General features: G+C 32.8%; 2 protein-coding genes and 1 pseudogene across 4 annotated transcripts; 1 reads left to right on the top strand and 2 right to left on the bottom strand.

Annotated features, from left to right (window-relative positions):
* Positions 1-12726: 12726 nt before the first annotated feature.
* Positions 12727-17081, bottom strand: LOC121173527 (peroxidase 59-like; annotated as a pseudogene).
* Positions 17082-17557: 476 nt separating this feature from the next.
* On the bottom strand, positions 17558-19471 carry LOC100787291 (glycylpeptide N-tetradecanoyltransferase 1). Of its 2 annotated transcripts, none has more exons than XM_003546419.4 (2): positions 19250-19471; positions 17558-19146 (listed from the first exon to the last, which is right to left on the bottom strand). In XM_003546419.4, exon 2 carries the CDS (start codon positions 18993-18995, stop codon positions 17694-17696), a length of 1302 nt encoding a protein of 433 aa, XP_003546467.1. In that variant the 5' UTR covers positions 18996-19146; positions 19250-19471; the 3' UTR covers positions 17558-17693. The 2 variants fall into 2 exon arrangements, with proteins under 2 accessions (XP_003546467.1, XP_003546466.1); XM_003546418.4 differs by having other exon boundaries at positions 17558-19023.
* A 2517-nt stretch (positions 19472-21988) lies between these two features.
* On the top strand, positions 21989-25929 carry LOC100786735 (eukaryotic initiation factor 4A-15-like). Of its 2 annotated transcripts, NM_001377520.1 has the most exons (6): positions 21989-22162; positions 23090-23159; positions 23306-23412; positions 23607-24037; positions 24408-25088; positions 25548-25929. In NM_001377520.1, the coding sequence occupies exons 2-5, from the start codon at positions 23092-23094 to the stop codon at positions 25041-25043; spliced, it is 1242 nt and encodes a 413-aa protein (NP_001364449.1). In that variant the 5' UTR covers positions 21989-22162; positions 23090-23091; the 3' UTR covers positions 25044-25088; positions 25548-25929. The 2 variants fall into 2 exon arrangements, with proteins under 2 accessions (NP_001364449.1, NP_001242064.2); NM_001255135.3 differs by lacking the exon at positions 25548-25929 and having other exon boundaries at positions 24408-25307.
* Positions 25930-26470: the final 541 nt, after the last annotated feature.

Below are 26470 nucleotides of genomic sequence, written 5' to 3'. Positions count from 1 at the left end.
GTTGATTTGTGAGTTTTCCATTTACCATCGAATCCGGTTCCATATCAACAACATTTTTGTTTTTGTACGAAGTTTAGTTATAAACCATGTCAACAGTTTGGTTTCGTACCAATAGCAGCAGTCAGCATATGCTCTTCATTGACTTCGTTATCTCAATGGCAATCCTGGCTAAGGAGTTTTCATTTGTGCCACTTCTTCCTTATCCTTCACGCAGCCTATGTGGACGCTGATTGGGATAATTGCTTAGATACACAAAAATGCACTATCTTCGATAATTGGCCAACCATTTGTATCACGTAAATGAAAAAGCAAGTAATCGTATTACGCTTCTGTTGAAGCTAAGTATGGAGCATTAGCCTCAGTTGGGGGTATTTCATCCTGAGGGGGGAATATTGCAGCTAATTTCGATGTATTACGGTTAGTTACTGAGTAACTTATTAGTCTTAGATCAGTTAGTTACTGAGCTAATTTCAACAGGTGGCCCCTCTGCGGAGGGAACAAATGAATTTGATAGGAAAAACATGTTAAGAATTGAGTTTGAGGAGGGAGATCGATCGGAGCCGAAGTGTTTCTAGGATGAAAATAAAATGGAAACAGTAATGCTATACAGTACAAAATATATAATATAATGAAGAAGATTACTATTTACCTAATTGCTCTTGATCCCTACTAACAATCCTAAATTTCAAATTTATTCTCACCCAAAAAGCAAAATGGAATTACAACTTCATGGCTTTAGGCGGGTGCAAAAACTGTTACACAATGGAATAACGATTTTATTGTGTAACAGTTTTTGCATCCCTTATAGCAACAATTGTGATTTCGTTTTTTGGGTGAGGGAATAAATATACAATAAAATTAAGATTCTATTGTGCAAGAAAGCTAAATATGACATGTACAACGGAAATACAATTAGGTTTCACAATGAACAACAGATGCATATTTTCATTTTTTTTATAGAAAAAAAATGCACAATAAGATTGAGATTTTACTGTACAATTTTTTTTTTTTTGTAAAACAAAAAGTACAACTGAAGTATGATCTATTGTACAATGTGCAACAGAATCATACTCCCGTTGAACATTTATTTTTTGTTTTTCTAATGGGTACATAGATAGGCTCCACATAAAGCAAAAACTTGTGTATTATATGAAATTTCATATAAATGTCTATTACATACTGCAAATTGAGATACATATCCATTAAATTAATTGGATACACATTAAATGTTTAAAATTATTTCAATCTTTAGAACGGTCTATAACATATTGAGATCCTCTAACTGATTGAAATTGTATTGAGTTGAAAGCTTGAATGCATCTCATGTAAGGCATTTGTCATGAACAAACATTGTAACCTCATCAAATATATATGTATTTCAATCCATTGACCTACACAATCAACATAACAAAATTCGGTTATTTCCAAAAAAAAAAATTGGTTGTTGCATAATTTGTAACAGACAAAATCATAATTCCATTGTGTTACACAAACATAAAAAAAGAATTATAATTTCATTATGTTTTCAAAAATGAAAAAAAAAATACCTTCAACAGCATAAGTGCAGAGAGTGGAGAGAGGGGAGAAAAAGAGGAAATGAATGAATGAAAGAAGAGAGAGAAGGATAAAAAAATGAAGAAAAAGGAGGAAAGAGTGGTGGGATGGGGATGGGGTGGAGTGAAATGTTTAAAGGTATTTTAATAATTGCTCTTGTCTGGTAGGGCCAAGAATAATTTTGTAGGAACCAATAGTAGCACCCTAAAATGAACGGGGTTGTGTTTGGATACATGTTTCACTCACATTGAACTTAGAAATTACATGTTCCAAAACAAAAACGCCAAAGAAATAAGGTTGTTGCTTTTCCGTTGGGTCAAAGGAGAGGCGAACACGCAATTTGTTTAAAAAACTACAAATTCCAAGTTTTACGCGCAAAAATGGGTATCAACAATGCAAGTCAACTTAGAGGTCTTTGTGCAAAGACCCAAATCCCTAAACCAGTCGAAGTCCATGGCTAGCACTCACTTTCTTTCCCACATGCAACTACTTGCAACCACTTTCAAGACACCAATGTTAGATTTATTTTGTTTAACCACTAATAACACTTTCTCATGCTCGACATTATGCACTATATTGGCAAATGAATATGAACCAACAAAATCATTTTCTACAATAGTGTATAAGACTTTGTTGATTTTTTTTTGTACATATGAGATTGGTAGATTAGGTAAAATTAGATTATTTGTAAATCAAGACACTTATGTCAGTACTAATTTGTTTAATTGATAATAAAATCCTCTCAAGCTTAATGTATTAATATTATGCAATGTAACAACAAATAAATATGCACTAACAAATCCATTTTTTATGATAATATGTAAGAATTTGTGAATTAAGAAAAGATAAATCATTGATTAAATTGTAATTTGAGTCTTCCTTTAATTTTAGATTCGCGATTTTGGTTTCTATTTTTTTTTTTTTTACAATTTTAGTGTAACATCCCAATATCTTAGATTGGGAAGTTCAGAGTAAAAATAGCTTGTTTGTTTTGCTATGCAATATAGTAGCACTATCTTTAGTGCAATAATTAATATAAAAGAATTGACCATCATTGGATAGTCAAATGACCTAGATTTTAAGTATTAAGTTTAGGAAAACATGGTTTAGATGTAAAAAAATCCTTGGTCAACCCAACAATCAACAAAAGTAAACTATAGTCTAAAAAATCATAGTAAGAAAATTTCTCATCAATGACAGTTTTGTAAATAAGGATTTTTTAGACTAAAACGAAAGATTTATACTAATTAATGAAAGTTTAGGACATTAATGTATCTAGATGTGAGAAACTATCAGTTTAGTTAATAAGGGAAGAGGAAAATTAATTCCTCACTTATTCTAATCATTTTTTTAGTTAAGTCTAATTAAGGGAGTTAATAAATGAAGTAATTACTCTAGGATCAATTTAGAAGTAAGAACTTAACTAAGGACTAAGTTGGGGGTTTAGAGTCATTAAGGGTAGTGTATTAGAAAAACCTTAGAATGACTAAAGTGTGGGCCCTCCTTATAAAGCATGAAGGACCCTATAAAAAGAGAAGAAAGACTCATTCTTCCCTCTCCATTTCTGCTGTTTCTAGAGAGGGAGAGAGTTTCTCTTTCTTCTTCTTCTTCCTTGCTTGGTTGTGGCGTTGTGAAGTGAATTGAAGAGCTTTAGGTGATTTTTTCAAACCATTTCTCATGCTCTTCTTCATTCTTTTTTTCTTTACTCACTAGAGCCCACATGTTATTCTCTTAGTTCATTTTCCATGTTATGCTCAAGGAGGTGCTCAAGGACTCAACCCACTCCATACTCATTTCTTTGCTTCTTTGTATCAACCAAGAGGTAAGGGAGGAGTACTTGGTTACTTAGAACCTATGTTTTGATTGTGAGAAGTAATCTTCATTTATGTTGAGTTTTTGTATGTGAATATGTGAAAATTCAAATTTTGTGTTGTATTTGTGAATTATGGGCATATCAATGAGTTCCTTGACACCAAAAACCTAGGAAGGCATATATGATATGTCTCATTTGGATTTGTATAGCATTTGAAAATAAAATTTTAAGTTAGGGAAAGTTATGTATGCATACTCCTCTGTTTTGGAAAATTTTGAAGTTGGGGCCGAAATCTATGTTTAAGGACCTCACAATTCAACTCAATAGGTCTAAAAACCTAGGGTTAGACATAAAATACACTCCATTTGAGTTAGTATAGCTTATAGAATCATGATTTCAAGTTTTGCTCTTTATCGGTAAAATCCACTCTGTTTTGCATGAACTGACCTATGGGCTTGGTTTCTATAGATTTTGACCATGGAAAAGAGTTTCTTATGCTTAAAAACATAGAGTTTGATATAAATTTTGGGTAAAACGGATTTGTACAATTCTTGGAAATTAGAAAACATATTTTGTGAACTTTATTGATAAGTGCATGGAAGTTCGGGTATTAGGGTCAAATAAGAGTAGTTTCAGGAAATTTTGAGTCCAAAAATGACTTCCTTACATTTAAAAACCTTGAGATACATATATGGTTTGTCCTAAATGGATTTCTACATCAACGAAAAAATGGATTTCAAAGAGGGCAATGATGTACATTTCCAAATGAGAATGAGGCATGAATGTAGAAAATGCATGGAATAAATATGTGAATTGTAGAGTGTGATGTTTACTTTGATTGAGACTTTATAATGTGAAATTATGAGAATTGTTATGTTATATGTTATAAGACCAAGTGAGTGTGACCACTTGGCAAAGCATCTTGCTTGTTATAAATGTGATTTTATTAATAATGTTGGATTATGAACTGTCACGCTTTGGGATTGGATTCGAGGGTGTTCGATCCTCGAAAAAATTTACTTTGAATTCATGTAATGGTTTAGTGATTTGATATATAGTGGTGTGTGGTTTTGTAAAGTTTACTATTCCGCTTGAATGGACATATTAATGGTGACCTTAGAGATGGAAGGGGATTAATTTCATTCTTCTCTTGATACGTTTATGTATGTTTGTGTGCATGACAAAGGATACTTGCATAAGGTAGCCAGATTGTGTTAGATTTAGAGGGATAGTTGTGTCGGGAGTTGGGACATGACCTTATATACAGTGGGAAACACTCTTTATCATTTATTCACATGTACTAATGCGACCATCATTTGAGAATCGATGCTTCTCATCATGAAGGATGAGTGATGATTCGTTAAGAGAAGGTGGATGACATACAGTAAATACACTGGGGGATGGTTCGAACGATTCAAAGGAACCTAGGGGGATGTTGAATGGTGATAAACTGACTAAGGGAAATTTTAGTTAGTTCAGGGGACTCGCGGTTTACTAGAGCATATCTGTATCCATGATCGGTGAGAGCGCCATGTCTTATATTGACATGTGACATGTGATTCCAGTCATCATCCATATGTTGCGTAAGACCATGAAGGCTTGGGAGGCTTAGTGGCAATATTGGGCCCAAGACAAGGAATGTGTGAGAGTAGAATTACGGAATAGAATGTCATGAGTGATGTATACTAGGAAAACCACAAGTGGTGGTTGGTTAGATCATGCGTGGGACTTAATGTTCATGTTTGTGGCTTTTAAAGGATGGGGTACTCACTCCCTTATTACCATTTTTAGGATCCGATGTTGAGCACAACGTCGACTCCCTTTTTCTTCATTAATGCCATCGAGACATGGTGGGAGCATGATGATACACTTCATGTGGATCCCTTCAATGGTTTCCTCCGTTGTCGTGGTGTGTCAATGGATGCACTAGAGTATAGGCCTTGTATAGTTGATTTTTATGTTTGGTGGACCCAATCCACGTCATCTTACTATTGTTTTGGCATACCTCGTCATTCCATCTAAGTCTCATTCACTGCTTGTGGAGGATGCGATGTCCTCTGTAAAACTCCACTTTTCGTAAATAAATTAAAAAAAGTTTTTTATTTAAAAACTAATAGAGTTTTTAAAAAATGATGAAGTTTTTATAATTAAATAAATAAGGAGAAATAGCGTTATTAATTAAAATAATAATTTGAAGGAAAAAAAGATATTTTATTTATTCATTTGATAGGAAATAAAATAGAGTTCTTGTTTATAAAATAATAAATATAAAAAATAGAGTAAATAATAGGTTGTGAGTACCCTAGCTATAAATAGAAACATGTTAGGTTAGTTTTCAGACTGACAATAGGTCTTTACACTTTCTCTTCCTCTCAATTTCGTTTTCCCTTCTTCCTCTTCCAAAATCCTCTTTTTTTCCCGCATACACCCAAATCTATCTCAGTAAAATAACGATCTCAGGTTTGCTAACCGTTGGATCATTGTGAAATTTGAGAACATGGTTTGAAACCAATTTTTGAACATTCGCACCGTTGGAATTTATTAAAAAAATGTCTGAGAGGAGAGAAATGCCCTTTGCATCATAGCTTCTTCTTTTCCCATAGAGACCCAAACTTGTTTCAGTAAAATTATGATCTCAGACTCGTTAACCGTTGGATCTTTGTGAGATTCGGATACCGGATTCAAAATTCATTTCCTCACATTTTCACCGTTGTGATTTTTAAATTAATATTTGAGGAGGTAGAAATACTCATCGCATATAGACAGTGGAATGAAGGCTTCAATCTCTTCTCCTTCTCTTTAACGCTTGAAAATCCTAGCAGAGCAACCAAAGGAAAAGCTTGAGGAATCTCAAGAAACCGCTAGAGATGCTGCTATTGCTGCTGCAATACACACGTGAGCCCGCTTAGAGGTAAGAGATGTGTTTATCGCAATCGGGGGTTAGAATGAACATGTGTAGGAATCCTTAGAGGATTAAATTGGGATTTATTTTTGGATGTTTATTGAATTATAATTTTCCTTTACGATTATAAATACGACATTGTTGTGTTTGATGGACCAATTGATGTTCTGATGCGAATTGGTTGATAAAATTGAATGCTCTTGGTGTTTATGTGTTTTTGACCTATGATTTTGATTCATTGATTTTAATATGATTGTGTGAAATTGTTTGAGGGATTTTACTCCCTATGTTGTGAGAAGCATTTTTGTATAAATTGTTATATTGAGATTATGAAATTGGGATTCAAATTGTGAGTATGTGACAAATTAAACCTGTGATGAATGGTGAAATACATGTGTATCAAGTTGTGAGCTATGAATTATGCAATCACACAATTTTAAGACCCTTTAAGGGTGACGAGTTTTTACACAATGAGTATTGTGATGGGATCCACTATGGGAATCCGACGAGTTTAATCACTTTGAGGCGCAACGAGTTAAAATTATTTTGAAAACAATTGAGTAGTTGTGTGTATTGCATAGTTCATAGGTAAAATGTATGATTCATGAGGTGTGATAACATGTTAAATTAGGATTATATCATTGTGATTGAGACTGAGTGTATGTGATATATTGAGTATGTATTGACTTGTAATATATATGTGCATTGAGATATTGTGTGCACTGAGTTGTGAGCTATGAACCATACAATCACACGACTATAACACCCTTTAAGGGCGACGAGTTAATGCACGACGAGTATTGTGATGGAAACCATTATGGGATTCTGACGAGTTTAATCACAAGCGCGATGAGATAAAATTATTTTGAGAACAATTGAGTCGTGTGTTTTGTACAGTTCATAGATAGAGTCTGTGTGCTAAAATATTCTCTGGGTTGGACCTGAATCAGGAGGGAAAGACCCTGACAGACTCTTCGAAGTCTAGGCCTTGAGGGTGAATACACCCGGTTTGAGTGCTCCTTCAAGCCCATGTCGATCCCACATGGTTGGAGCATTCTCGCAAAACAACGTGACCCTGACTGGTCTCCCTATGATTTTACCTAGTGAGAGTGACCTAACTTTCTAGTGTGTGATTTGTCTTGTCATGTACTCCTAGGCGCCTAACGAGATTTTTCAGTAACATGGTACCACATTGCATATAGGATTGAGTTTTAGTATATTTGTTGCATAATGCTTGTGTATTGATCGATATTGATTGATTTAGTGATATTGTGTTTCGATCCTTGAGTACATGAATGATGTGAAAATGAATAAGACGTGTTGTGTTGTGATGTGATGTTATGCGGCAAAGTGGTGGAATGACGTGAGTTATGTTTAAGTAAATCGTATTTCGTTTATATGATATGTATATCTACATGTTGTCTTGTTTCTCTCTATTAGTTAGGAATGTGATAACTTACTCCCCATGTGTTGTTTGTGTTTGGATCCTGTGATGATCTTGAACTTTGTGTTCATGGGAGCAGATGACTAGGTGAATTGCTTTAAGGAACCTTGTGTTGAAGGACTTTGGGACACAACGCTCTGTTAGAATGTGGCATTGGGATATAGGTTTCTATATTAATTGCATGAAGTCTTGAACGACCTTGTTTTGAGCCGAGATGATTTTATCATTTATTGGAAAAGTTATATTATGATGTTATAAAAGTGAATGTGAGCCTTTTACCCTTTTGAAATGTTTTTATTTAAATGTGTTTTAAATTTTTTTAATTAATTCTGATTTCTTATTTTTTTATTATTAGTACATATATGTGTGGGGTAGATGGTGTCACATCCTCTGCCGGATTTTATTCTTCATCTGAGGACATTGAGGCTACTTTCTCTACTATGATATCTCCACGATTGGTGTTACCTGAGTCCTGGATACCACCTAGAGTAGACTTGGTGAATCTTGTGTTTGAGGATGAAGGACGAGGATACATCTATTGAGGAGGAAGATCTCGTCATAGAGTCGAATTTGATGAAGGGGGACTCTTTTGATGAGTTTTACCAAGAGACCTCTTTTTTCTTCTAACTGTACTTCTTTTTGGGTACAACTAACTTAGGTTTGAGTATAGGTGATTGCTCTTATATGTATTTTAGGATGGGTAGACCTAGGCTTAAATCTTTTGTACCTATTTAGTCATTACTTACTTTATATTACTTTACTTGTTACTTTGGGTTGTATATGCTACTTACTGATTTCATTGAGACACTTATGTTTTGCTACTCTTTATGACACATGAAACTTATCTATCTATCTTTGGTGACCATGGAGGTTCACCTATTTACCATTACTTATTACTTGAGTATGTATGATTTATATATGTCACAAATATTTGTGTCTACTCACTGACTTGTGGTTTTTAACATGATAAGCAATTACTATGGTTTATTGTGCATGTTTTAAAAGCAAAAATGATTTTTAAGAAATTGGAATAGAAAGTTCATATTTTTGACAAAAATTTCCTTTATCTTTAGAAAGTTTATTATGCACGATAATCTTTTAAGTTAATAATAAAGAGAACTTTCATTAAGGAAATGAATAAGTTATTTTGAAAATCTATATTTAAGGATGTTATATTTAGTCCCTACATTTTAGAAATTATACAATTTTGTTTCAAACCTTAATTTTGCATATATTTATTTCTTTTATTTTATATTTTAATTATTTAAATTATTTCTTAAAAATACCTTAAATAAATATGTTAGGTCTAAGGTTCAATGAGACAAAAATAAAAAAATGTATGCAAAATTAAATATTAGACTAAAATTACATATTTTAAAATTTAGGGACTAAAATTGTGAAGAAGAAAAAAAGTGGACTAACATTACAAATCAAGAATTAGAGGGATCCAAAATTACAATTTAACCTAAATTATTTGTAAATTAAGATACCATCCAGTTTTAATTTGTTTAACCATTAGCAAAACTGTCATGTTTATTGTTTTAGCACTATGCACTATAGTCGCAAATAAATATGCTATAACAAAATTGTTTTCTATGATAATGTAGGATACTTTTGTAGTTAGGTAAAACCAGCTTATGTGCTTTTGCTAAGATCAAGTATAAAATGTAAATGCAGAAAAGAAAATAAAGTCTCTGCAAGTATAAGAGTTTATGCATTTAGAATCAATCCTAATGTACCATTTCATAATTATTATTTTTTAAATTAAATAATTTTTACATTCAAAAGGTAGAAATCAATGAAAGTTTAAAAAATAATCATTAAAATCAAATCCGTGATGAATTCATACCATAGTTAATTAAAAGTTCAAAGTAGCGAGATTTTAAATTTGAAGTGGTTTCAAGTTTTTAGTATTTGACATGCATGTAATATTTGATGTCATTAATGTGAAATTTACGGTTTGCTATAAATATTCAAGTACATACACATTAAAATATTCATTATGAATTTTATTATATATTATATTGTATAAAAACAATAGCATATAAAATATATTTTAAAATAGAAAAAATGTAAGTACATAAATATAACATTAAAAAATTCATATATTTATATATAAGTATGGACTATAACTTTCAATCAGTTTTTATGTTTAAGGATTTGACTACCATCTATATTTAATCAATATAGTATTTAATATTTTTGCTAATCAATATAACAAAATTATTACATGAAATAGTGGGCTCAAATCCCACATTGAACTTTTTCCCTTTTAATTTTCAAAACTTATTTTTTAGTGTCAAGTAAACATGTTAGTTTCATATCATCTCTAATGAAATTCATGTCTCATATCGTTAGAAATTTGAAGAAAATTAAGTATTAGGCCAAATTTCATTAATTTTTAAAATAATAAGAACTTAATTTGAGCAATTCAAACTAAAGGAACTAATTAAAATCGCCATTTTGATAAACTACAGGGGCCAATAACACAATTAAGCCATGATGTTTTAAGTATTTCATAGGCATTTGCTTATAATATAATGTGGCCTACATTAAATGATTTTGACCCAAACAAGCAATAACATTGAACCTATATTATCAATTAAATGTTTAATAATATAATATTGGACTACATTAAATATATTTTTATTTTTCTAATATTTGGCATGTAATGTTTCCTGACATTCGACCTGTTAATATTCAATTGATCAATATGATTACAAGAAACATTTGGTTTTAGAGTTCATTGATATATCTTAAGCTTGTAATCTAGGAGATATGTCAAGAGGAAACATTCAAATTAGTCTTTTTGTTTGTGATTCTAGCCTTTTTAATTAACTATTTGTTTTATATTTATCTCTTTTTTGCTACATTTTGATGTTTTACTCATATACATGTATTAAAATTATAAACTTAATTTTCTAGGTCTTCCATCTTCGCAAGAACCAAATATAAAGGTAAAAGAGATAGATTATACATGTGTTAGAGACTACGATTGTAATTTTTATCCTCCCCATCTGAATTGTAATTTTTATCAGGGTACTTGTTATTGTTATTGGGAGAAAAAGTATGAAAATTAAAATAAAAGAAAATAAATTCTATGAAGGAAAAAAAAAAGTTAATTGTTTTTAGCAATCATCTAGTTTTTGATTTCATCCCTATCATTATAATATCTATATTATTCAAAAAGATACTAAATTTTATTAACAAGCATCTGATTTTTTATTTCATCGTCGTCATATCTTAAGATTTTCAATCTAGGAGATATGTTAAAGGTTTGATTCAAATTAGTGATTTTGTTTGCCATTCTTGCCATACAAGCTTGTCATAGTATTTGATCTATATTTATTTGTTCCATGTTACATGTGATGTTTTACTCATATATACTCATATTAAAAGCATACACTAACTTTTCATGTCTTTCATCCTCGCAGTCACGAGAATCAAATGCAAAGGCGGTAGAGGTAGCTTACAGTAAATGTGTTAGAAATTATGATTGCAATCCCTACCCTCCTTATTTGGATTGTATGAGAGTTTCAGTTGGTTGTTATCAAGACACTTATTATTGTTATTGGGAATGATTTGAGGTTGTAAGAATCAAGACTCCAACAATATGGTCTTTGCCAGAATAATAGTGTGATCATACATGATTCATGTTTAAAATGTATAAAAGTAAAAAATAAAACAAAGATTCCCTTTTTCATTTTATGTGAACATTGAGTCTTGGGCAAGCAAATTAATAAAGTTATAAATACATGAAAACTGTTGTGGAACAAACATTTTTTTAATTTGTGTGTGATTTTTAGCCGTTTTCTTAATACGAATTCAACTATTCAATAATAGGTAATATGTTGTGGTAGAATTTTGTTTTATAGCAAATATAAGAATAAAAAAATTACATCATACTCCTTCTGATCGTTCTTATAAAGAAATAAAAGGCAATTCCTCCACAAAACAAATTCAATCACTTTTTTTTTTTTACCAACTTCTCAAGATAACTATATTGAAACAAAATAAAATAGCTACCGTAACCCGAAAGCAAAAAAAAAAAATTGTATTCTGTTGGCCTTATATTATTTATTATTTCAATAAAATATCAACCACCTTATGTACAGTAATAGAAAATACAATTTTGAATAATTGGAGTCTGCGTTTGAACTCCCACACAACCGTCAACAAAAATTTCCACTTGGCATCCTGGGATTGGGTGTGTTTGCTTGTATGAAGAAAGGAGAGTAAAAAGTGCTAATTGGAGTACAATCCAAACAGTCAATAAGCAATGAATCCAACGGTGTTGATCTTTCGAGGGAAAAAAATTTACACTATTAATTTTATATTTTACCATTAAAATTTTAATAATATATTAAAATCATCCTTCTATTTATTTAATTAGAAAAAAAAATTGAACAAAAATACTTTTAACTGTTATTTTTTAACAAATAGCTATTTTTCTTTGATAAGAGCATTTTCTTAAAAATAATTTATTAGCTGATAAACTTATATAATTATATACTACAAAAATATATAATTAAAATAACAATTTGTGCAACTTGTTGATGGGAACAAGCAAACACAATAGTCATCTCTATGGGAAACTTTTATTCATCACAACAACTTGATAAAACAAATAAAAGTATGTGTGCTTTAGATTAATCTAATGGCTCATAAAACTTATGTTTGATGGACAACGTACTTGTGATAATAATTCACCCTAAAAGTCTTCTAATTAATAACTAATATCGACTAATAAAAAACTTGTAGAAACAAATAAGTAATTCATCACAATAGTAAAATCTACTATGCCAACTTTGTTAAAGCAAATAGCAGTAGACACTAGCAACTACACCCAACCCAACACAGATCAGTTCATCACATAAAACACAATAATTATATAATAATGTAAAAGTTTAAGTGTATTTAAATTAATTAAATTCATTAAGAAATTAACTGAACTTTCTTTCTAAATTTATTTATGTAAAACACAGCAAACCATGAAATACACATCAAGCACGCACAAACCCTTTCAAGCTACATACATAATTCTTGTATCTGTCTAATATTTATGATCTTCATATCATTATATTAAGAATTAATTAACTACTCTGCAGTTCCTCCGAATCTCACCCTCATAACCAGTTAGAGGATTTATATTCCCCATCTTGATCATGGCATAGGCAAATTCTACAAAGAAAACTCTCTCATTAACACTATAAAATTGGACCAAAGGCTTAGTAGTTGCCGTGGCATTTTCACTGGAAAAGAGAATCTGGTCAGAGCTAAGAAGACCCTTCCCATCGAGCAAGTTCTTGAAGTAGTGGTTAACAAATAGATCCACTGACCCTTGGTCTAGCACACTGGTTGTGTTCCCATCACCGTTTTGTAAGCACAAATTTTGCAACTCACTCAGCATAGTGGTTTCTATTGTACTGTCTGGTGCTTGTGTCCCTGAGAAGTTGAACAATCTAACACTGAAAAAAGTGCACTTCCTCGTCAAATAGTGTGGAAACCTGATACATATAAATAGATAAATAGATATTAGTAATAATATATTGAATTATAAGAAGCAAGCAACAAATGTACTAACATTTTGCTAGACTATAGAGTAGCTTATCATGTTGAGCAACAATTATACAATTTTGTTAGCGTCTTATAAGATAATTATCACTAACAAATTCTTCCTTTAAATATCAATTAAGTTGAAATAATTTCGTACTTAAATCAGCATGACGATTAATAGGGAGAAATCATTGCCAAGAGGGTTTTTTTTTTTTTAATGAATGATCAATATTTTATCATTGAACATACAAGGAGAACAGAATCTCTGGCAGCTATGGCTAATATATCAGCACAGGACACAACTCCACTACATGCACGCTCCACTGAACTTTTGATTGTATCTATAACTTCAAATCCTCTAGCATAATTCAAATTAGGAGTAGCAAATTTCTCGCTATCTTGGCCTCCATCCAGCAGAACTGAACCATCACAACCCTGAGACCCAAATATATTAATTAGATAAACAATAAAGTAAAAGAAGAGAAAAAGGTTGACAATTCCTATTACATAAATTAATTAGTACTATATTATATCCATCCAAATGTTTTCTAGCGGAATGACCAAGTTTTAAACAATTCAATATTGATTATATCAATCCACTGATGAGTGTTATTCACTTCTTCCAAGACACTATTATTAGTTATAAGTTATTAAAAATTACAAAATTATGAGTGAGAATAATTACATAAGAAGTGAAATTCAGAAAAAAAAAAATGTGATTTCTAATCATTTTCGTTTAATAAATCAAAAGGGTGTATTCAAAAGTTCGTTGCTAATATTCTCTGGGTCCTTAACAAAAAAATCAATGAATAGGCAAATAACTGCCACATGGACTTACATTTACAAAGAAATCATGGAAGTGAAGCCGAAGCAAAGAAGCACCCATTCGCATCTCATATTTTAGAGCTTTTTGAACCTCGCTTCTAACTATTCTATAAAGATCTGGGCATGTAGTCTTATAAAAATCTGGGGTCAATTCACAAGCCAAAATGAAGAAATTCACAAGCCAGAAATATGCATTAGAGGACCTATATACATCGTCACTTTTGTTGTTATCAACTCAAGATGTGTGTAGCGAACACACCAAACAATGGCTTTATTTATAGCCAAGAAATGAGACAGCAAAAAAAAAAATATCGATTATTTACGCAACTTAATCTGCTGCTTAGTGCTTCTGCAGCAATCTTACCGTATTCAAATTAATATTTCATTGTAAGAAAGATAATAGGCAGATGTTTGAATACTACACATGACATGTTCATTTGAAAGTGGTTGGTGTCATTCTACTCCTGAAAAATGTATGCCTCCTATTCAAGTTTGAGAACGAAGAAAAAAAAGTCAAAATCACTCTCTCCTATGGAGCACTACAAAGTTGTGCACGCATTAAGAATTTATAACTTTTATTTTTTTTCTGGAATCTACTCAATCAAAACACAAGTGCTAAATAATTGTTCTTGTTCCTAATTATTCTTACTTGTGGAAGGGAATGAGTTATCAGTTGTCCTGGTGTCAGGGGCATAAGCTTTTTTATAGAAGGGTAAGAAAGTTGATAATGTAAAAAATGTTTATACTGAAGCTTGGTTGCTGGACCATCAAATTAATTGCAGACTTATCCTTACCTTCTCAATTTAATAAACACAGCACTCCAATGCCGTTGAAATTAATAATTCAGAGGTATGCAAACAAGAGACCACCTCTATTGTTGGTCCTAGATCTCCACGTTTTCTTGATTCTTTCAAGTTAAATTCAGTTTGTTCCCTATTGTTTAGGTGCATATATTATGATTGTGAACCATGTATATCATGTTTGTGTTACAGTTTGCACATATTTTAAACAATATGCCTTTCTTAAGGATAAAAGCTTATGTGTCTATCTATATTAAAGTAAAAATTATCATAAACAATATTGATTAAACCAACTTACTTTTTAGTTAACTTTTTTTTTTTCTCTATGTTCTAACCGATCACAAAGCTAAGAAAAAACCAGTCCCTGGCTAACACGTGAGCATGTTAGATCAGAAAATGCTTATCCCTGCTGTATTTTCATTAAAATAAACAAATAAATAAAATAAAAAAGTGTTTGGATTTATGTTTTAAAACCACATCTAACAAGAAAATCGCATTACACAACCTAAAATAACGCAGAAGCTACAATACCATGTGTCAAAACAACCCGGTCGATATTGACATTTGAAGCGATGTCCCTTGCATAGAAAGCCAACTTAACTGATGGGTCTTAATGCACAGAAATAGTGATAAAATGGATATAACAGTGTAATATAAGTAATGAAACTGCAATGGTATTGCTGTGAGATACACAATTGCAGGAAGATAAGAGCAGAAAGAAAGAAAGAATAACAAACTGGTAGTAACAACCAATTTCCAAGCACGCAGTGCTCCCAAATCACCTTGAGGTGACCCCACCAAGTCCTAACTGAATTCCCCTCCCCTTTATTCCCTTCCAGCAATAGCTATCTATAGTCACTCTCATACGATCACAGCCACTTCATCATCTTTCATTTCTTTTGTCTTTTTCCTAGTATAAACTCTCCACACCCTTGGCCTAGGCCCCACTTCACTAATCACATTTCTATCATTAACCGTTCCCTAAGAATGAAGTCTATTATAAAACAATGGTAGATGGTGTTATATCCCATGCTAAAACATTCAATGAATTAACCACACACACACACACACAAATCTATTTACAAAGGTATCCACAACTATTAAACCTTAAATTGGATGAAATGAGAGATCATATGAACTCATCAGCAACAGAACATATGCAGTCAAACAACAACAAAAACTTGACAGGATAAATTTTGTAAGAATTTTGAACTACTTGGAAATTTGGGAAGGAAAAAGAGCAAAAAGGAAATCAAAGCAGTAGATAATATCAACTTTAGAATTATGTAGTGCAAGCTTGTTAGCAGAAAGTCTGCCATACAATGAGATCTCACACACCCTGCAAACCTAATATGTTAACTGACAATATATGAAACAAGAAATAATCTTGAAACAAGCACCTAATAAAACAAAAGAAAACAAATCAATGGTTTTGCCAATTACATAGCAAAACCAAACTGTATAATGTCAAACTACAGGAGCACAAGCCCACCCCTCTCCTTTATTTTATCCAAGAACACTCAAGTTTCTTTTTTTCCTTTCTTTACATTGGGGGTTGCAAACACAAACTAAATAATTCACAGGTAGTTCTTACTGAACTCTACACAAGCTAAAACCAAACACAAGTGCCAAAATCACAATAAAAGGAAAGAAGACAATACACATTCTTTATAAGTCAGTTAAACAAGGTATGAAAAACACATTATCTTCATGACAACTGGTTTCTGCTCTTGCCTAATATAGTCATAGAACTGAAATAGGGATTCAGTCAGCAGCTTCATGTTGGGATGGTTTCAGTGGCTGTTGGTGGTGGCAAAGCTGAGAAGGATGATGGTTGGCATTTCAATGTCTTTTTTTTTAAAACTCGTGTATTTCTTTTGGCAGGCGGCTTATGGTTATCACAATTATGCCCCCATCTGGTGGGTGGCTTTCTCTTATTTTCACAAGTTTCATTCGCACAAAAATTGATGTGGTTAGTTGAGTAAGCTCAAAAACATAGATTTTCCCCCCTGTTTTCTGAGTACAAATTTTTTAAAATAAAACAAAGTGAAACAATGTGATTTGCATGCAATTATTTGTGACAGAAAATGTTTACCCAAAGTACAAACCAATCACGAGACATGTGAGAAAGTTAGGTCGGCTCTGGCTAACATGTGAGTGAATTAGGTCAGAAAATGCTTACCCCATTACCCCTGATAGCCAGTTAGTCCTGTATCTTCATAAAAACTAGCCCTTGCATAGAAAGCTAACTTAACCGATCCTTAAATGAAGTCTACTATTAAACAAAAGTAGATGGTAATATATCTCATGGGAAAACATTCAATTAACCACTAAAAATTTCTATATAGATAGACATCCACACCTACTAAACCTCGAATTGGATCAAATGGAAGATTATATGAGCAAATGCAGACAGACAGCCATAGTCATCAGCAAAATAATAATAAACGACCAAACAGCAATAAAAACTTGACAGGATGAATTTTGTCAGAATTGTGAACTACTTTTACATACAATCATGCATAGAGAGAGAGAGAGAGAGAGAGAGAGAATTCAGAAGGAAATAGAGCAAAAAGGAAACTGAAGTAGCAGACCATAACAACTTCAGAATTTTGCAGTATAAGCACATTAGCAGAAAGTCTGCCATAAGATGGGCTCTCACATACCCTGAAAACCTAATATGTTAATTGGCAATATTTGAAAGGAACACAAAACAATGTTGAAACAACAAGCTAATAGACAAAACAAATGAATGTTTTTTCCAATTACATACTGAAACCAAAACTGAATAGTATCAAACTACAAGAGCACAAGTCCAAGTCCAGATGGTTTCAAGGCACTACGAATCCTATAATTGTACAAGTAGTAATGGAGCTGTCCATCTCCCGGTCCAAACTTGAGCTCTTTGAGGAAACTCTCATTGTGCATTACATCCAATGCATTGAAAACATCAAAATCCTTTTGCTTTGCTACAATCAGCACATCATTCATCAACTGAGTCAGTGGAGTTTTGGTGGAGACATTATAATAAGAATAAGCAGCTTTCAAAATTGAGTAATTTTGATTTCCAAGGATGGAAGAAGGGAGAGTATAGAAGCTGCAGAAGTCTGTGATCTCATGATTCTCTGGACTCTCCACCAAGAAACTATCCACCACATTCTCATTGGGAAGAAGCCAATGTTCAACATCATTTTCATCAAAATCAGGTGCAACAACAAACTGGCTCAAGTAGTTCCTAAGCAGCCGAGTAACAGCAGGGACATCCCGAAGCTCCATTTTCCTGAATCCAGGAGTAACCGTTGAATCAGGCAATTTGTAAAGTTTTATAGTGCGGCTCATCGTCATCCTAGCCCCAAGCCTTGAAAATCCAACATCAATTAGCTTCTTCGGATTCAACGATCGGTGCCAATACTGACAAGTTGTGATCGGCGTTGGAAGAACAACTCCTGCCGTATAAGCCGCCTGCCAAATATTCTCCAAATGAACCCTCCTGGTGACTTCCTTGATCATAACAGGCGCAAGTCTCTTTGACCTGAGCTTCTTATGAACACACAAGAAATTGATCTCAGCCATCTTCACAACCTCCTCATTAACCCTGATCCTGGCGGGGATGCCACTGATGAAAGCAACCAACTTCTTCGATGTCTTGGCTCTCACGCCAATGTGCCAACTCTGGTAATAGCCAGGAACCCGCAAAGCCCAACTTAGAAATTCCTTGGAATAGTTGAACCTGAACATGTTCTCATCATCCTCAACATAGTTATTCTTGAGCAGGACATAAACTTCATCACAGATTTCCTCAGAGTCCATGTCACATGTTGTCCACTCATAAGCATTAGGAAGGTTGTAAGGCTCCTGCTTGACCTCAGATAAAGGAGTTGGGGGCTCAATCGGGCCCTCGGGCAAACTGGAGTCCCCAACATCCTTGTATTGCCCCACAGGCTGAGTTTCCCAGAACTTGTGTCTCTTACCAAGAGACATTGAATCTTGGAAACTTTGAACAATGGTTTCCAATGTCGCGTTATTGGAAACCGCCGAGTCTCCGTCAACAAGATCTGGTTTTGCATTTGGAGACCCAGATTGAACACTGCTATCACCCATTATCAGTTATATAAAAAAAAACCCAACTCTGCAGAAATATCAAATCAAAAAAATAAAAATAAAACACAACCCTGGCAGTGAAAACGAGATTAACTGAAATTCAAATTCGAATCCAAATTGAAACAGAGAAACAAGAGAGGATCTCGATCCACTGGAAACAGAAGATGAAACAATAATGCAATCAGTGGCTAATTAAAATCAAGTTATGAAAGGTGAAACAGGTTAGAGAGTGGATGAAAATAAGATTAACTCACTGTGCCGGGCGAAAAAAAATGATTTCGATCTAAGGAGTGGCGAGGGTGAATTGGAATAAGGGTTACTTGGTGGGCTAGCGAAAGTATCTATGCGATGAAGAAAGGGGATTCCGAGATGCGTGTGGAAAGAAGCATTGGGGAAGACGAAGGTGCGGCACGAGTGTTTTTATTATCGGCTACTTCTCCCTCGCGACGGGTTAACCAATGACTCATTCTTGGGCTATGATGAATTATTGAATTTAGGCTTAAATATTTAATGGTCTCAAATATATAAGAATAAAATAATTAATTTATATTAATTAAAAAAAATTATTATTCACATTAAATACATTAATTTTAATTAAAAATTAATTTATTTTTAACTTTTTGTTTATTGAAATTTGATATTAAGAATAAAAATAAGATAAAAACTTGATTTAAGTGTTTATTTTTTGTTTATATTTTTTATTTTTATTTTCAAATTTTCAAAAATTATAAAACATGTATTGAAAAGAAAGTAGTCTAAGGTAACACTTCATTTTTACTTCTTCAAAAAATGTTAATTTTTTATTTTCAGTTCTGGGTTTATTTTTGAAAATATTTTTAGAGAAAATATTTTTAATTTTTAAACAAATTTATTTTCACTCTTATTTTATATAAGTTAGTTGAAATTTTTTTATATTTGAAACAAAAAAAATATATTTTTTCTTATATTTATGATAGAAGGGAGTATCTTTTTAGGGCCAAGTGGAATTTTTAGACAACAATATTTTTTTTTAATTCCTTACTCTAACTCTTTCATTAACGCAAAACACCTCAACAAACCATCACATCTCCACTTTTGATAGCCCTGAGGTATGCTTCAGGCTAGATTGTGTATTTGGATAGAAGGTTGCAAATATATGCTTGAGGCAAACTTACATATGTAGAAACATCACTACCTTTATTTTTACTTTCAACTTACTTTTATTTGTTAGATTTGCATAAAACCACGTGCATTGCATTTCCAACTTAAATCCAAACACACACTCATCTAAGCACAAGCAAACATGAAACCTTACGTAAAATATGCAAAAACCCACATTTAATGTGCAAATCAAATGCGAACCAACCAAACAAGTGTCCAAGGATGGGAAACACATAAATGAAGAGCTTCAAAAAGCGATCATTATAGAGCATAGGCATGAGTGAGAGCGGTCCAAACAAAAGAGTTTACGATTTGGACATGTGCGAAAGAGATGGCGAGAGTAGCCTCACTCGTGATGATTATCTTCTTTTGCGAGATTATAGTTTTGTGGCATGTTGCACCATATCTCAGCCCATGTCTCCTCGCATAGTTTATCTTCCTTTGTGATGATCAGATAAAAAACATAACAGAGTGAGAAATAACCTTGTTTATGAAAATGTCATCGCTAGAAATTGTCAATGATGACAAACGATGATCGGCGACAATAATGGCCTAGAAAGGAGTCATGGGAGGAGTAATCTTGTAAATAGGATGTAATATATGTTCCATAGGATGAGATTAATCTAATGGTTCAAAGTTATGATTCATTTTGGATCACCTATCTAGATGGTCCCACCTTAGACTTTTCCATATTTTGGTTACATGAGTGAATGTATAATTATTCAATATAGAAAGTTATTATTTTTTAGATCAATTGGATAACTAATATAGAAAATGAATTTCTACCTTTATTTTAGAGATAGTCATTCATTTTTTTTTTACATTGAATGTGATGCTAATTGATGTGAAAATGATTTTCTGTCATAGCTATGGTCACTCAATGTTTATTTTTAAAAAGATAGTATTACAATTAATGATTATCTCAATAATATAAAAGAAGTTTTGATAAAAGTACAACAATTTTGACAATAATTTGTAAACAAATGCCACATCAGGTTAAAAATAAATAAATTTTAATAAAAAAATAAGCAAAACAAGTTCCCATATTTGTAACATCGTTAGTTTCCTTAATGCTTGATTTACTATTTTAAATTGAATTTTAACTTAATTTTCAAGGGAATTGTTTTAGTTTATTTCATGTAAATACAAAATAAAAATCTAAATTTATATCTTATGTGTTTGGTTGTGTTGATAGACTTAGGTTGTTTAAGACCTTTTGGATTTGGGCTTTGAGTTAAGAAAGTGTGTTAGGAATTTTTAGATAAAACATAAACCTTCGTAAAAGAAAAAAAACAAAATCTGAAAGATTCTCTTCCTTCCTCAAGCCACACTCTTGAGTTATGGTTGCTTGGTGGGACACCAATCTAATTCTATTGGAATTAGTGAAGGCTAATGCTGAATATAAGAAAACTTCTACTATTAATTTATGTATTAGTTAATTTTAATTTACATATAAACTTATTTAATTTTTTTTATCTTATTCTAGAAGTATTTACAAAAAAAGTTTATCCAAACATACTAATATATGTAGACAGATCTTTCTAAATTTATAAAATAAAAAATAATATATTTAATATCTTAAAAGTATAAAATATTATATATATATATATATAATTTTTTTTAATAAGTAGGAGGATTTATAAAAAAAAATTGTACTAATAAATATACACTTATTTTTCTTACCATGGGCCGGAGCCCAAGAACGGTGGATTCTCAAATCTCATGGCGGTTTGACCCATGCCCGTTGACTGGGTGTAAAGTAAGTAAGTGGAGGGGGTAGGGGCAAGGGCAAAATGGGAATCGCAAGAAAAAAGAGCACACTCCGAAAGCCAAAAAGGAGAGGGTCGTGTGTTGCTATAATCTTTCGATTCGTTTGTTCTAACAGTTCCCACTCACTTTCGCAAAAACGCATTGTGTTTCTCTCTTTCCGCGGCGTAGATCTGAGCAGTTTGGGAAACCCTAACTGCTCTCACCACTCTCTTTGCTTTTTTTCCTCTCCGATCAACGACCTCTTTCGTCGCCCTAAGGTTCCTCTCTCTCTTCTTCCATCTTCTCTGATTCGATGCTACCTCTCGCTCTCCTTCACCCTGTTATTTTTTCGTATTCAACCGATGTAGTTGTTATCGCTATTTTACGATTGGATCTGCTTACGCCCCTCTGGTTTGCTAGCTTTTGTTCGTTTTGAATCCTATGAACCTTTAGGAAGTTACTTTTAGTATCGTTTTTTTTATGCTCTCGATAACGATGATATCATACGGAGATTTAGATTTATTTCCTTTTCGCTCGTGATATCTAGTTTATTTTCGTTGATCTTAGGTTTTTTTCTGACAGTTCTTTTACGCTAATTTTTTTGTTCCTTTAGTTTTTTTTTGTACTGATCTGTTTAGCGTGTGTTTTGGCTCGCTTGGAGTTTAAAAACTTGATTTTATTAGAAGTGAGATAGAGTGAAGCGCTATAAATAATTATTTGGAAGTGGTTTCGTTGTAATGGAATGTCTTTCGACATATGATATAAATTACTTTTTGATGTGTTGTTAACAGAAAGGGTATGAGCTATGTCTTGAGTTAGATTGAAAATAATTTGATGTTAAAAAAATTGGTGGTAAAAAAATTACTTTAACACTTGTTTGAGCGGTATTAAATTGAATCAGTTCTGGAGTAAAACTACAATATGTTGAAAACGTTATTGAGTGTTATATCGAGTTATTAGTGTATTTTTGTCAATTTACAGACAAACTACCGGATTTTTGTTCCGTAATGGCCAAAGCACAACAAAATTTGTTGCCTCTTTGGCTGCAGTGAGAGAATAATGTTCACGTGCAAACATGTATTTGCCTTTGCCATACATGTTGGCCGCATTTTATGTGGTGCATTTGAGCTGCAAATGGACTTTGGATTGGCTGGACACCAAAATAAAAACTTGCCTTTGTAATACTATTTCTTTTCATCTTGCAGTCATGGCAGGACTTGCACCCGAGGGATCACAGTTTGATGCTCGTCAATATGATACCAAGATGAATGAGTTGTAAGATCTTCCACTTATTTTTTGTTTTATTTTTGTTTATTGTTCTTCAAAGTAGTTGTGCAGAATTTTGTTTCATTAACATTTTAGTTAATTGTTTTTCATGTTTCAGTCTAATATGTTTGATTTTGAAAACTTGATGGCTGCAGGCTTACATCTGATGGACAGGATTTTTTCACATCTTATGATGAGGTTTATGACAGTTTTGATGCTATGGGCTTGCAAGAGAATCTCCTGAGAGGCATTTATGCATATGGTAGATTTAACTTTCTTTATGTCCTCTATTACTTTTTTAATTTTGTTTTTCAAACCAAGAGTTATTTTGTATTTTATCGTGATGACAATTGTATTTTTTGTTATTTGTTATGTTTTTATTGGACTGTGAAATTTCATTTTTTATTGGTATCAATCTTTAACTATACATTTAAACTTGTTTGATTTGTGTTTTAGGTTTTGAGAAGCCATCAGCTATTCAGCAGAGAGGAATAGTTCCTTTCTGCAAGGGACTTGATGTTATACAACAGGCCCAGTCTGGAACTGGGAAGACAGCAACTTTCTGCTCTGGAATTCTGCAGCAACTTGACTATAGTGTGACTGAATGCCAAGCCTTGGTTTTAGCACCTACTAGGGAGCTTGCTCAGCAAATTGAAAAGGTTATGCGAGCACTTGGAGATTATCTTGGTGTGAAGGTGCACGCATGTGTGGGAGGTACCAGTGTTCGTGAAGACCAACGCATTCTATCGAGTGGTGTTCATGTTGTTGTTGGTACTCCTGGTCGTGTATTTGATATGCTGCGCAGACAGTCACTTCGGCCAGACTACATCAAGATGTTTGTATTGGATGAGGCTGATGAAATGCTTTCCCGTGGTTTTAAAGATCAGGTTCTTTCTAAATCATATTCCTTTTGTTAATGAAGAATTACTGATTGGATTTCTTGTTTATGATATGTAATGCCCCACGTTTCTGTATTTTTGTACATTGATGATAAACTCATGCCTTCTATACATGTTCCTTGAATTTCTTAGTTAACTTTATTTTATTTCCTTATTTGTATTTTTTTAACTTCATCTTTTAGTTGAGATGTATGCTTGTCATGCATGTGAAATTCTTATATTATCAGCAGTAGAACTAAAATGTGAGAGTAAGTTCCTTTGAATTATCCTGGAGATTTTATTTATTATTGGCCTATTTGTTTAGTTTCCCAAACAAATTTATTCATAAGTGCTTTAACCTTAATTTCATTTTTATCAGATCTATGATATATTCCAGTTGCTTCCATCTAAGATTCAAGTGGGAGTTTTCTCTGCTACAATGCCTCCTGAGGCACTTGAGATCACAAGGAAGTTCATGAACAAACCTGTGAGGATCCTTGTGAAGCGTGATGAGCTCACCTTGGAGGGTATCAAGCAATTTCATGTCAATGTTGAGAAAGAGGAATGGAAGCTTGACACACTATGTGATCTTTATGAGACATTGGCAATTACTCAGAGTGTCATTTTTGTGAACACCAGAAGAAAGGTTGATTGGCTGACTGACAAGATGCGAAGCCGAGACCACACAGTCTCAGCAACCCATGGAGACATGGACCAAAATACCAGGGACATTATTATGCGTGAATTCCGTTCTGGGTCGTCCCGTGTTTTAATAACTACTGATCTTTTGGCCCGTGGTATTGATGTCCAGCAAGTGTCTCTAGTTATAAATTATGATCTCCCAACACAGCCTGAGAACTATCTCCATCGTATTGGTCGTAGTGGAAGGTTTGGTAGGAAAGGTGTTGCCATTAACTTTGTCACAAGGGATGATGAAAAAATGCTGTTTGACATCCAGAAGTTTTACAATGTGATTATTGAGGAGCTGCCTTCAAATGTTGCTGAACTCCTTTGATGAGTTTTTTTGTTCCATCATATTAGAGGAAAGTTGGTTTCTGAGGTAAGTGTTATGTAATGTTTCTTGTTCCTTTTTGCCCCTTTTGTTGTATTTCTGCTCTTAAACCTTGTTTGACCTTCTTAATAGGTGTAGTTATTTAATTTACATATCAGTCGTCTGAATGTCCCAAGTGATGAGTACTTGCAATGTGGAGTCACATTATTTTCTGAATTGATGTATTGGTAGTTGTTGCACCTTTCTAACAAGCAAGGTTTTTTTTCATACACGTTTTGCTTATTCTAACATAAGTAGGGATAATTTGATTTATTATTTTTTTTCAAATGTATTCAAAGGGTTACATATTATTATGCTTTTTAAAGTTATTTTTCTTGGTTGTTTCGTTTTCTCAATTTGAAAATGGTATTTAATAAAATGAAACCGGACATTGGTAGCGTGATTCTAGTGATTTTTTTTTATCCCCATTTGAAATAGCTATCAACTTACATTATTCGATGTTCCAAGGATTGGATGATCATTGTGTGAGGGAAGATATTCGGGTTGTGGTTCTCTACTCATAAAACAGCTATATGGATTGCAATAATCGTAGATTTCGCTGAATCATCAGTCGGAGGTTGTTTTTTCTGGTTTGTCTGTCACAATGTTGTAAGCATTGATGGAGCACCTAGTTAACTTATTTATGAGCAGGATGTTATTGAAATTGTAAGATTTTAAAATCATAATGTTTGACTCTTTTGACCAACTTTTCAAGTAACTTGAAATATTGAATTTTGTGTTGAGTATTGGAAGTAAGTCAGTGACGGTAATTTCTGTTGCCATTAAACTTATATGTAATTACCTCTTAGAGGCCTGTTTTGTCGAGGCAGAAAATTACTTTGGGTTATTATGTCGCTGCTTCCAGTTGTATTCAATGCGTGATGAGTAAAGAGCCTGAGATGTGTCCATTTTGTGAGCTTTGTCCTGCGTCCAAAGTTATTTTAGCTATGCCAACTGTACTTTAAAAAAAGGTTTTATATTTGTGATTAACGTATTTACTAAGCAAAGAACTAAGCACGGAGGTCATAAGTGGTCTTTGAGCATCGCCAAAATAAAATCGAATTTAAAGTTAATAATTAAAGATCAAGAATAACAAGGAAATCGAAGGGAATAATAGCAAGAGCTTATTCATTAACCGACATTCAAAAGATCCTAAAACACCTTTTGAATGCTCATTATTCAGCAGCCACTATGGCTTTTTCAGTTGATATTTAAGAATACCACAAACAGAATAATAGTCTTAGATGTTTGGTTTATCTTATTTATTCTAAAGATAATAGGAAAGTGTAAATAAAATAATAAATAACACATGGATTATAATAATTTTTTTAATTCCTTAATTAATGTCTCAGGTACATTGGGTGGGTTGATTTTATCTCAAAATTCGTATA

The sequence above is a fragment of the Glycine max genome, chromosome 15 (genome assembly GCF_000004515.6).
Source record: "Glycine max cultivar Williams 82 chromosome 15, Glycine_max_v4.0, whole genome shotgun sequence".
In the NCBI taxonomy this organism is placed as follows: domain Eukaryota; kingdom Viridiplantae; phylum Streptophyta; class Magnoliopsida; order Fabales; family Fabaceae; genus Glycine; species Glycine max.
Note: the sequence above shows the minus strand (reverse complement) of the source record. Positions and strands in the feature narration are given on the sequence as shown.

Coding starts and splice junctions, on each gene's coding strand:
- LOC100787291 (XM_003546419.4), bottom strand. CDS start 18,995: ATGGGTGATAGCAGTGTTCAATCTGGGTCTCCAAATGCAAAACCAGAT.
- LOC100786735 (NM_001377520.1), top strand. CDS start 23,092: ATGGCAGGACTTGCACCCGAGGGATCACAGTTTGATGCTCGTCAATAT. Junction 23,160..23,305: donor GATACCAAGATGAATGAGTT/GTAAGATCTTCC, acceptor TGATGGCTGCAG/GCTTACATCTGATGGACAGG. Junction 24,038..24,407: donor CCCGTGGTTTTAAAGATCAG/GTTCTTTCTAAA, acceptor CATTTTTATCAG/ATCTATGATATATTCCAGTT.